This window comes from Stegodyphus dumicola, chromosome X1, assembly GCF_044657685.1.
Source record: "Stegodyphus dumicola isolate Sdum_Otavi_A_Nest chromosome X1, ASM4465768v1".
NCBI classification, from domain to species: domain Eukaryota; kingdom Metazoa; phylum Arthropoda; class Arachnida; order Araneae; family Eresidae; genus Stegodyphus; species Stegodyphus dumicola.
Window position 1 is genome coordinate 26168164 of NC_140780.1, and position 13749 is coordinate 26181912.

A 13749-nucleotide genomic window follows, 5' to 3' on the forward strand; every position below is an offset into this window, starting at 1 on the left:
CAAGTGTTACCACATGCAATTTCTCATTGTCAAGCGGATGCATGACTTGGTTGCCTGAAAACGAATGAAGAGAGTCAAGCGGCTTACGTTGACCGATATGTTCAGCAACTAAGCACTTGTAAGTACTGTACAGTATGCTATAAAACATGTATATAAAAGTGTTGCCTTTCCATTTTAATTAATTAGAACTGCTTTTTCTTTAAAAATAGTTTTTCTAACATTTTCCTTATACAGTACATATAGTAATTAAAGAGTATGTAGATCCTTTCTTCGGAAAAAATCCAATTATCCACGTTTTTGATTATCCAAATGGGGTCTGGTCCCAATTGATTCAGATAATTGGAGCTCTACTGCACGAGTATTCAGTAACCTCAACCGCTCAGGCACTGGTGGCCCATGGTAGAAGTAGGAGTCACAGACACTGTTTAACGGGCAGCAGAAATGCAACTTGATTTTACACATTCCAGTGCCAAGTGAAATCTTCAAACTAGTCATTCATTTTAACAATTAGACAAAATGCAGTTTTCATTCAAAGCAAAAAGTGGATAATGTACAGAAAATTTTTCTTACTATGTTGCAAGTAAATAATACATGCCCTGGTTTCTATATTAAAATGCATGTTAGTAATTGATTTCTAATTTTGTTAGTATCTTGATGTAGCTGCAAAAGATGCCATCAAGAATACTATTTTTTCCTACATTTATGCATATGGGTACAATACATGATTTCTCCACACACAAGCAAGATTTGATGATCATTTATCCACTTTGAAAAAATACAGTGTTATACAATAAAATAATGTGATGCACAATAAATACAATAAAATAATGCAAAATATATAAAGTTCTTTGTTTTATATTTAGGTACATACACACATATAACATAAAGTATAAAATCATTTTATAAGGTATTTCTCCTGCCTTCGCGAGCCTTCATGGTATAGTGGTCTGCACACTCAGCACGTAATTGAGAGGTCTAAGGTTCAATTCCCGACAAAGGTGTTGCTAATTTTTCATTTCTCCGGCCTCTAAAAAATCCTAATGTCTCTACATGGCGCCCGAACTAAAAAGGGTGTTGGATGATGATTGTCCTGACCTAGGATTTGGTAATTGGGTTCTCTAAAAACTCCAGTTGCCCTTTAAAGGGGGGTATATATGGTATTTCTCCAGCCTTCTTCGCGAGCCTTCGTGGTGTGGTGGTCTGCACGCTCAGCACATAATTGAGAGGTCCGCGGTTCGATTCCCGCCAAAGGTTTTGCTAAATTTTCATCTCTCCGTCCTCCAAAAAATCCTAATGTCTCTACAATTTATATCATTTTTATGTTGTGACAAAAATTACTGAAATAGTTTAAAATATGGTATTTTAAAAAAGCCTTTTCTTTCATAGAATAATGATAAAAAATTTACGTAAAATTAAGGTGATCCAGCATAATGAACAAATTTTGCAAAATGAAATTGCTACTGGTCTACACATGTCACAGATATCTTTCACTCAACATGAAACTGGAAAAGTTCTATTCTGTTCTAGTTCCTATTTTATACCCTGCAGTCCTTGAGTCACAGATGCTGAAAAGGAAGAAATATCAGCAGATCTTTTGTTCAACTGAGGGGTTGGGTTCAGTGCTTTATGGCTTATTCACTTTCATGCTAAATTAACTATTGACGAAGTAAACCACTGTTACCATAGTAACTAAGCTCTAGCTAGTCTTGCAGATTTCACTCTTTATCACTGAACATTCATAATGCTATATGTTGATAAAAATCAATATGAAAAAGCAGTATCTTAAGCATGTTATCTAAAATTAATAGTTTATGGTAAATCTTGGATATGTATTGATTTAGTAGTACTTATTCCATGGCAAATAAAGCAGATGGAATGAGAAAAACCACTTACCGTGAATATTAATGCATGGTTACGATGCAGTGCTTGATTAAGACCAAAACACAGAAAACTTTTAGAGATCACAGAGTACTTGTACCCATATAGAGTTAGATTTTTAACACTTGATGCATTTGTGACTGTTTCCAGATCAGCAGCAAATGCATATTGAGTTGAAGAACCACCTAAATCTAGAGCACCAAATGTTTGTTCGACCTAAAATATAGTGCTTAGCATATAGTCAACTGACATACATCATGCAAAAATAAACTCCAACAAAATGACTAATGTGAAAAATTCAGTAAAACTTTTTAACTTAAGAGAATTTTAGGTTACCTTAAGAATCTGCATTTACATAAAACTGAAATATTAGTTTTGTACAGATCTTTTTCTCTACATCTCACAATAATAATACATATGTTTCATAGTAAAATTTAAAAGATACATTTAATGCAAAAGTTACAGCATTAAATTTTCATTTATTTTTCTTTACACAAATGTAACTCAGGAACTAAACCTCACCTTTGATTGATTCAATGTCTGGGAAAGAAAATTAGTAGTGATCCATGAAAAAAGACCTTCATCTTCGCCTTGAATTATATCCACAGACTTCACCTGAACTTTGGTGGTTTGCAAAGCATATCTCAAAGCCATAAGTATAAGACTAGCATCTTTAGTATTTGTAATACTAAAACAAAATATTATTATAAAGATGTAGAAAGACTTTACATTATAATAACATAAAACTAAATATTTTACCCAAAAAATAGTAAAACTGTGGAAAACGAACTATATATAACATTATAATAAAAAAATCTATAAACACATAATCAAATCTTACAATCTTTAATAATTTCATTCCTTAATTGTAAAGAACAATTTAACTAAGAATAAAGTTAAATAAACACTAAACATCAGTAACTTAATACAGTCACAAGAAGACCATACTACTTTTGATCCTTCATAAACATAAAATTTCTTCTGCATATCCATTACATCAATTATGCAAAGCCAGTATCCCATTTAAAATTCTGCAAAATTCAGCTTTCAATTCATGCTAGTTTTAGAGACAAATTCTATACACTTCAAGGAAGCTACAAACAATTTTTCCTTGAAGAAGCTACAATAATCTGTGACATATGTAGAAATATATCATTTGAATAATAATAGAAATGTGCATTTCTTATTCCCACAAAGCTGAAAATGACATTGAATCGAAGTTGAATTTAAATCTAAGTTCAAGACAAAAGTACCTGAAACCTGAAATGTATCAAGGAAGCATTCCTTTTTTTCACACTGCAATGCTTATGCTTCAATGCCCTCAGATGTGAAGTGGTAGATGAGTCCATGTATCTGCTAAACAATGTTACTATACCATCCTAGTTAGTGTTGGTACTTTTTATAAAATATAAAACACTAATGTTAGTTTTCAGTGTTTGCAAACATTAATTTTCTTTGTTAGTAAAAGACCAAGTTTCATGTATCTGCCAGCAATGGAGAATGTTTTGGTTTTAAAAGATACTCTAGCTATGAAAAATGCTTACGAATCAAATAGTTTTTATGCAATATTTATTAATGTTTCTTTTAGAAAAAGAAGTTACTCAGAAATATAAAATTTTAGAAACAGTCAACATTTGGTAACAAGATTGTAGCAGTCTTCTCTAATGAATTTTTGAGAGATAGATCTGCATCATCTAGAATAGAGGACATTGCTGATTCCTTTGAAAGGCAAATCTTATTTATATAACAGTTTGTGAATATTAAAAATAAATAAAGATAACTATGTCATCTAATACAATAAATTTGACTTGTATAGAAAAATTACCTTACATGGTGGAACAGAATTGAAAGTCAATGAAGTAAAACAAAAAGGAGACAGAAGTATCATATAAGCAGATGAACCTCTGAAACCATATAAAACAGATGCTAATTATCAAAGTGAAATAAAAAATTGGGAGATCTGGCATACCGTTCCTTGCAATACCTAGAAACTATGACAGCTCCATAAATATTATAATGTGCCACTGAAAGGAAAGCGAAAAAACTATGGGAGAAAATGAAATAGCAGCAGAAGCTATACAAGTCAAATGTCGATTTGAATTAGTTCAACTGAAAATGAAGCAGGATGAACCCGTAGATGATTACAAGTAAAAAGCCATCATTTTCAAAAATAAAAATATTTAAATGAGAGTCCTTCAGGACTGTGTGTCTAATGGGCCTGGGATCCCATTGTGACTAGTTACTGCACCATTAATACGAGGGCTATCCAGAAAGTAGATTACATTTTGGAATAAAAAAATAAACAAAGTATAGGAAACAAATTTTATTATATACAGATGAAAGCCACACTCAAATACTACTTTTCTACATAGTCACCATACAAATTAAGGCATTTATCGTAGCGATGTACGAGCTTGGAAATTCCTTCGTCAAAAAATTTGGCCGCCTGCGCCTTCAACCACTTTGTTACCTCTTCTTGCAGCTGTGCGTCGTCATCAAAACGCTGCATAGCCAGCCACTTCTTCATTGCTGGGAATAGGAATCACAGTTCACATGTTTCACCCATGTTTCGTCACCAGTAACGATGCGATCGAGTAAAGAGTCACCATCCTTATGGTAAGCGTCCAAAAAGTTCAACGCTGCAGCCATTCGCTGATTTTTGTGGTCCTCTGTCAAGATTTTTGGAATCCATCTTGCACAAAACTTGTGGTAACCAAGCTTTTCGCTGATGATTTCGTGCAACAAACTTCGCGAAACTTGTGGAAAACTCAAAGAAAGTTCCGTTATTGTGAAATTTCGATTTTCACGGACTTTAGCATCGACTTTTTCGAGAAGTTTGGCGGTCACTATGCTGGGTCTCCCACTTCGATCTTCGTCGTGAACATTGGTTCGGCCATTTTGAAATCTTATGACCCACTGACGCACTCCACCTTGAGTGATAATGTTGTCCCCATACACTTCACGAAGCTGCCGATAGATTTCTATTGGTTTACAGTTTTTTGCAGTCAGAAACCTTATTACTGAGCGCACCTCGCAGCTCGCGGGATTTTCAATTAACGCAGACATTTCAAACCGTCACAGTATCTGAACGGAGCACAGCACGAACCTCTCACTAGCACGGCTAGATGCAGACTGAGCTGCGCAACGCTCTGACCCCAAGATGGCCACGCTAGCCCCGCCCCTAGCGGACACAGACGGAAACGTAATCTACTTCCTGGATGGCCCTCGTACATCAAGGCTGCCAGTTAGGTGGAAATAAATGTAATGCCTACACAAAGGACTAGAATCTTCATTTATATGGTGGCCACATCAAGCAAGATAGGGACCATACTGGTACTGTCAATTCTAACTCAGGCTGCTTGACTGATATATATATTTTTACATTCATCTATAGAATTTGTTCTCCTCCATTTTACTTGTGCTTGTGGTGGGGCCCATTCTGTATGTACTCTCAGTACCAAAAATAGCAGATAGCAATTTAAAATATTTACCAAAACCAATGCTGAAGTGATCAATAAAAGTGGTAACATTTTATTATGACTACCAGAAGTGGTTTAAATTTGAAGGAAACATAGCAAAAAAAGCTAAAATTAGAAAAGTCAATGATTTACTAAGACATCGGAGATAGGTCAATTAAGCTGTCAGAATTCAATAGAAATGAAGAAAAACTCATTCTGTGATTATTTTAGAAAAAATGCTAAAAACAATTGTGAAGCCTGCATATTAGGACAAATGACAAAAAAATCTTATTGAAATCTAAAATTAAAATAAGCTGAAGACATCCGAATTACAGCACACTGATTTAAATGGACCAACCAATAGTCAATACACTGAAATTATCATTTTCCAAAAATGATAAGTAGATGACTACAATATCTTTATGTTTGTGATTACGACTAAGGCATGAAAAAAAAAAAAAAAAAAAGGCATGTAACCAGATTCTTTAAAAAAAAACTTATAATTTAAGAACAGAAAACAGGAATTCTAAAAAGAATATCCATGATAACAGTTAATACTTAGCTAAAAGTATAAAAGAAATTTTTTGAAAAAAAAAAGGAAATTAAACTTGATGTAACTCCAGAGCTTGCACTCCAGAGAGCAATGGAAAAGCTGAATGCTTTAACCACATTATCCTAGATACTGATAGAACTATGCTGATTGATGCAGAATTACAGTTAAAATTTTGCAGTGAAAATGCTAAAGTAGCTTCTCACATGAATAATAACAGTAACTTTCGTTACAACCAGATAGTTTCTGTTAACAATGATTGTTGACTATCATTTTGCATTTGGCACATAGCAGTAGGAGAGAATTTCTTAATTGTATCCACATAAAACCTTGTCCAATCTTGAGGCAGTTTGGGTCAAAATCGCTTGCCATTTTTCTGAAAGACTGATTGAGTACACATGATTATTTTTAATGTGGTTTTCTGAAAAATCAGCCATTCAGAGGGTTAATTATGGAAATAGACAAAGGATCGTTTGAAAGATGCAGGGATGTGCAAACCAGATTGTGACAATGGATATATATCTAGGAAGCTAGTTAAACAGTTAGATAATTTTTTTAACAACTGATAAAAATTCTGGTTCAGATAAAATTAAAATTGCTATCCTGTAAAATCCACTAAGCAACAAAGGTCTTAATATTTTAATACACTCAATTCTGAATGCCCAAAAAATACTCAAAAATATACTGATGTACTTTAAAAATTTCAAGCATTTTATTTACCAACACAAACTGCAGTTTTTGAACATTACAACTTCTTTTTGTGGGAGCAGCAAGAAAGACAGACTATAGATAATTATGTGATGCAGCTGAAATTTCTGCAAGTGAATTAAAAAACCAAAACGATAAATTGATAAACGATTGTATCTTGTTGGAGATCAGGATGAAAGACAGAAAGAATGTTTTCTTCAAGAACACGTATTGGTAGCTCAAAGAGCAAATGAAATTGTTCAAGTTGCTGAAACAAATAAAAAAACAACTCCACTGCAAAAATAAGTTGCCGCTGATGTAACCAGTGCAAAGTGCGTGCAATAAAAAGACAAAAATCCACAAAAAAGAAAGCAGTCATACAACATGTCATTAGAATAGGAATGCAAAAAAGGAAGGAGTCATCATATACAGCATGATTGTTCTACTTAATGGAAAATTTTACTAGAAGTACAAATAAAAAATATCATTTTGCCGTTGGATGTCCTAAAATGTTCAAAAAGGAACTTGATAATGATTTACTTTAGTTTATTTATTTTTTTAATGAAATGGTAAAATTAGTAATAAAGTCGGAGATCCAGACTCTTCGGAACTTTAACAATTCTGAATTTGAGATTTTCCCAGATAGTAGATATTCAGTTTAAATCTAGTAAGACGTAGAAATTATAAAATTAAAAATATAAAATAATGAAGCATTTATCACTTTAATTGAATCAAAGTTTACAAAAAAAAAAAAAGCTGAATGTTTTTTTGTTAGCTTTATAAAACATGTCATGTTTAAGTTGCTTCTTTTTTTTTTTTTTTTTTTTTTTGTGCTAATACTTTCCCTTTAATTCTACAGATAAACATTAATTCTTCTTCAAAGTTCTAGTGTTCAAGTCTTGTAATTGCTGTGTCGAGAATTTCCACTAAATGTACATTCGAAATGCTTTCATTTTTAAGAACCTCTCTGTCACCTTCTTCACTAACGGTAGTGATATTTTCCAGATTTAGAACCATACAACAGATTTCACCATCTATTAGTTCATTGGTTATTGGGGCTTTATCACTGCAGTGAAAAACTGCTGTTATACCATCATTCATTGCCACTTCTCCACAAATCCCATTAATTGAAAAACTTTGCTTTTTGTTTGCAATATTTGAAAACCTTCAAATTCGTGACTATCATCATAAAGCTTAGCAAATGCAAGACACTATCGTCCATGCAACATGAGACTGACAACTAAAGAAATGTTGTTCTACTATATTTTAACTTGCTTTTATCGCATACTGATGAAGTTAATACTAAATTATATTAGTCTAGTTATTTATTATACTTACGTCTATTTCTAACACATGCTTGAAGTCCTGAATAAATAAATTGCCTCATATACTTAAGGCTTATCCAGTGCTCGAACTAGATACTTCGTGATCTGGTGCTGTTTCTTCACATCCTAAATTCTAAAAACTTTGCTGTCCCTAATTTGTATGTCTCGGTGCCTTCCTTAAATTTTAAAGATTTTGTTATTCTTTAATTTTGTTGCTTAGTGCTTCTCTAAATTCCAAAAATTCTTCCTCACCCACTCTAGCACTGGTTCAAGGCTTATCTGAATAACAAATCAGTTACTCTCAATTCAAATGGCACAAAATTCAATTTTTTTTTTTGCCTGTGAGTACCATTTACAAAATCTATTTTTTGCATATGGAGAGAAATTTCTGTTAAATTTCTTCTCGTCAACACACGACACTTTGCAGCATAGTCATAAATGAGCATAATGTCAACATAAAATGTTACTATACCCTTTGGTATTAAAATATCATTAAAAAAGATTTAGACATCACTGCACGAGTCATTTCTCAAACTGTCATGTGTTGATAGTCGTGAAAGCAAATTATAAATAATGATGCTCCTAGATAGCATTGTGAAAATTAATTATTTAAGAGTAAAATCAATGATGTTTCAATGCAGAAGGTTTTGAATGCCAAGAAAAAAAGTGAAAGCCAAATCATACAGATTTATGATACTACAGTACATAGTCCGAAATCCGGATGATGAAATGATCTAAAATCCAGACCTCAAAACAACTAACAGCGTTTTTCTCGTAAGCTTTACGCATGGGCATTCGATTCCCTCTTGGCACATTATAAAATGTCCTGATTCTTAATTTCCCTTCAAAGCTAAATAAAATACCTTGTTATTGAAGAAACAATCATTTTAGCATAAATTTGTACAATCAGTAATTTGGCTCCATTGCTATGTATCTGCTTGGCACACATCTCAAGCTGAAGCATTCCACATAGATACATCGTTGATCTGACGCAAACCTCGCTAATCATTATTTATTATACTTGCCTTTCATCACCGCATGTTTATCAAAACATAACAACTTTAGTAATGACTTATGTAAGGATGACTAAACAATTTTTTTATGTTAGTAATTGAAAAAAAATGGAGTATGGAAACCTTTTATGTTGACATTACACTTGGCGATGATTACAGATTTAAGTTAAATGTTCTAAAATAATGTTGATGATGAAAAATTTACCAAACATTTCTTTCCATATGCCAAAAATTGATTTAGTTGATGATACTCATAGATCCAAAGATTACATTTAGGGCTATTTGAATTAAGAATAACTGATCTGTTATTCACATAAACCCAAAACCAGCGCCAGAGGCTGCACCGAGTCGCAGAAGTTAAAACCCACAGACCATCAGGCAGTAAGATATCTAGCACTGGCCCTCAATAAGGCTTAAGTATATCTGGGAATTTATTTATTCAGAACTCTGATAAGCCTTAAGCATGCGCAAAAAAATAGACATAAGTATAATAAATAACTAAACTCATGTTTAATTGTCTTAGTGCGCGATGGAAGCAAGATAAAATTTAACGGAACGACTTGTCGTTAGTCGCTAAGCTCATGATGCATAGCCAAATATGTATAGTGAAGGATAGCTAAATTTGAAGACAATAGCCGCTAATTTTAAAGGTTTTCGGATATCGCAAAACAAAGGTTAAATTTTCCAATTAATAGATTTTGTAAAGAACTGTGGAGATGCAGTAATAAATGAAGATGCTATAGAAGAAATTTTTCATTGTGATGACAATGCTTCTCAATCATCAATCAATTAATGAATGGCGAAATCTGTAGTATGGTTCTAGATCCAGAAAATACCGCTACCGATAGTGAAGAAAGTGACAGAGAAGTTACTGAAAACGAGAAAATTTCGATTGACAAGTTAGTCGGAATTCACAAAATAGCAGTTACAGGACTTCAAGATCATGTCTGTGCACAGAATTAGAGAAAGTATTAGCACAAAAAACGAAGCAACTTAAAAAACTTACATTGAAAGAAATGTTTAATAAGGTAAACAAATAAATATTAAGCTTTTTTTTTTTTTTTTTTTTTTTTTTTTTTTGTCAATTTTGATACTCTTTAGATCATAAATACTTCATTATTTCATAAATTACGATTTCGTATTTTTAATTTTATAATTTCTACATGCCATCTTACTGGGTTTCAACTGATGATCCGGAAAAATCCCAAATCTGGAATCGCCAAAGTCACGACTAGTCCAGATTTCAGACTTCGTACTGTATATGAATGTTTATTCAATATGGAAGTACTTTATTTAGTGTTGAGGCTAAATTCAGAATCAGAATCAGACAGCCCATGTTTTATTAAGGAAAAATATCAAATGCATATGCAAAAAGCCTACAATATAATCTCTAAAAAAATACATTGCTGGTAATTCAGGTTTTAAATCACTCAGATACTGGATGTCCAAATTTCACATTGTATCACACTGCAAATAGCTAATAAGCAATTTAATGTTAATTTTAAATTAGACAATGGTGCTAAAGTAAATATTCTGCCACTGAGTGATTTAACAACGAAAATGAAACTTTATAATAAAGATGTAATGTTAATGTCTTCAAAATAAGGTAAAAGGCCTGTAACTAATAATTGTTCAACTGATTAGTTAAAAAAATTCCTTATGAACCATAGACAATATTGAAAGATTAATGCTATATTAGTCGTTCATCCTTCATGACTTCTCCGGGCTCTAGAAATTATAATAAATTAAATGTTCTATAACTGTCTAAATGAGCTGTCAGGTTATAGCTTGAAACTAAATATCTACACAAAATAATTAGAAAAAACACCATCAAAGTCCTATTATACATGATATAACAAGTGGACCTGAAGATTAAAAAAAAAGTATTTACTGTACTAGACTTAACAGATTTTTAAACGATGTCAGCTCTGAAATTTACATATTTAACATATCATTTGGCAGGTACAAATTTGATAAGATGCTTATGGGTATAGCATCTCCTACTGAAGCGTTTTAAACTAACAGGAGACCTGTTTGAAGATATTTAAGAAGTTGCTATGTACTTTAATCACACAATTATAATGGGTTTGTATAAAGCAGAACATAATAAAATTATGTTTACAGACTTTGACAAAGATAAAACATTAACTGTTAAATTCAATCCCAATACCACCATAAGAAAGGCATGTGGGTCATATTAAGGGGGGGGAAACTGATCCCAGCCATGCTAATGGAATTGTTCATACGTCAAACCCCTATTCAAAGATAAATGCTAGAAGATTGTTAGATATGATATATTTCTTACTGAAACTTTATACCTAATGCCTTTAAAATCACCTTAACAGAAATCACACATGAAAATATAGTTTAATCCTTTGTGGTATTATGTCTACTCTCAGCCACCAAAGCTTTTTTTATCATGCCAGTCACATGCCTGCCTTTAGCCACTATAGCAAAAAAAGCATAGCGATCTCATATATTAAGTCAACAGGCTTCGTAATCTTGCATATTATGTGTTACTGTTCATTCAACAAAAATTAATTAGGACAAACATGATACCAACCTATAAACTTAATCACAAAGGGTTAACGGAGAACACAATAGAAGTCATTTAATAAAATTTAAAAAATACTAACCACTGCCCTAGTTTGAAAGCTTTTAGTAGATCAGTATATATAACTTCACAGTGTTACAGCTCTAAAGATAGCTTAAGTGCATGTCTAATTCAGAAAGGCTAACCAGTCTTTTTGTGTCTAAAAGCCTAACAAATACAAGGAAAAAAAAAAACCTACATAAATAAGTTGCTACCTAGTTTTCTTATTTGAAAAATATCAGAATGTTATATATGCACCTAAAGTTGTAATACAATATGGCAGAGACTTTTGATGACCATTGTCAAAAAACCTATACATAAATATCATCTAGAAAGCAAAGAATGATGTTAAAGTTACTCAACACATTTTTGAAATAATTGCCGGGTAATAAAATACTTTTAGTCGACACATTGTCCTGTGATTTTCCAGCAAATGAAATTGTAAAAGATGACCCTGAAATGTTATGCACTGTGTACAGTATTTCAAAATACTTATCTATGAAAAATGTAGGATCAGTCAATTTAAACAAAAAAAGGGGGGTCAGATTTTGATTTAGTTAGTTCAGAAATATATTAAACTAAAATGACTGAAATCAGGGACTTCCAACAATTTTCGACCAGAGATCCCTTTTAAGTGAAATGGTTTTCTTCATTGACCCGATCACATTGTTCTTGGTGATGTACAGTAAGTAGTAATCATAATACAAGTAACTGCACATAAATAATTTAAAGCTAATAATTAGACTTAAGAACACAAACAAAAGTTTTGAAAAAAAGGTTTATTACATTTCTATTACTATTATTTTTAATTTTGCAAGTGTGAACAAGTTTTCAGAAACAAAGTCACATGTTCTAATTGTGCAAAAGTTCAATTTTAATTAATTTGATGGCTTTGCTTGATAACTGATTTTTTTTTAATTGCTCACTTTTTAATTCTTAAGTCGATTCAAAAATAATAACCCTTGCCTTGATTCTGGTAGTAAATCATGGACTTGGCTAAAACCTGCTTACACTAGATCATAAGGTGACGTCAATAAAGTTGGTTAAATAACAATTTTTATTTGAAATATTTCTCTCAGATAACTTAAATTTTCAAATTTTCTTAACCCATGTGTTTTGAATAAGACTTATGCTTGAAGTTCCTCCTTGAGAGCACTCAACTATTTTTGCAAAATATTACAAGGGGATTCAAAAACACTCTTTTGCAAAAAAAAAAAAAAAAAAAAATCGAAGCACCATGAAGGAAGTGGTTGTTTTTGATGAAATTGAATATGTGTATAGCTCATCCACAGATAATAAAATGAAAAATCAAGGTCATAGTACCTGGTCATAGCTCACAATCACCAGTTGAGTATTCAAATTAGTAGTTGGCCAAACTACCCCTGATTGCAATGCATGCTTGAATTCATCGAGGCAAGATAGAGGTTCCTAGTGTCATCCTGCGACACATTCTGCGAGGCATTCATCAGTTGTCACTCCAGATTTGCGATATTTTCTGGTGCCTGAATCTGGTGGCCTACCATGCCTCATACATGCTCGATTGGAAAAAGGTCTGGTGACCTTGCTGGCCAAAGAAGAGTATCAAACGCACGGAGACAGTCCAGACATAAGTGAGCGGTATGTGGCCTGGCATTATCTTGTTGGAAAATGGCCCCAGGATGACATGCCATAAAGGGTAATGCAACTGAAAGCAGGATGGTATCAACATATCGCTGAGCTGTTAAAGATGTACGAGGCTGACTAAAGATGACCTTAATTAAGACATAATAACATGCCGAACAAATATTAATTCAGAAGTCAAACAACAAACTTCTGTTGCCCAACACTGTTGGTCCGAAAATCACACTTTAAACTTTTCTGCTGCCAAAATTATTCAAAAACCATCTTCCATTGGAGAACTGGATTTTCTCCAATGGCATTTCACATTCAAAATAATCTTTCTGTTGTAGTTAACAATCGCAATTCCAATCCATCTTTGCCTTCGGCCTTTAAAGAAATTATGTTTTAGTTCTGGTTTCATCAACAGATGGTGCCACTAGCTTATTTTCTGTCCAGGCTTTCTTATCTTATCTAATCACTATATCCTATCTCGCTCATTTGTGCATTTGTAGCTGAGGACGGTGGTTTAGCAAAACCATCAAAACTAGTCCTGTGAAAATTTGAAAATATAATGCTGATTTTTGTTGTTTGACTTCTGAATTAATAAAGATGACCTGCTGTCATAAGAAATACAGCCCAAAACCAT

The 13749-nt window shown here is 32.7% G+C and overlaps 1 protein-coding gene across 1 annotated transcript in view; it reads right to left on the reverse strand.

Moving 5' to 3' along the window:
* Positions 1-13749, reverse strand: part of LOC118191865 (ectonucleoside triphosphate diphosphohydrolase 1-like) — a gene marked incomplete at its 5' end in the record, with an annotated part of 143908 nt that overhangs the window by 52731 nt on the left and 77428 nt on the right. The window contains 2 exons of the mRNA XM_085808542.1: positions 1894-2094; positions 2401-2566. Coding sequence (XP_085664668.1) covers positions 1894-2094; positions 2401-2566 — 367 coding nt within the window. The remainder of the gene's footprint in view (positions 1-1893; positions 2095-2400; positions 2567-13749) is intronic.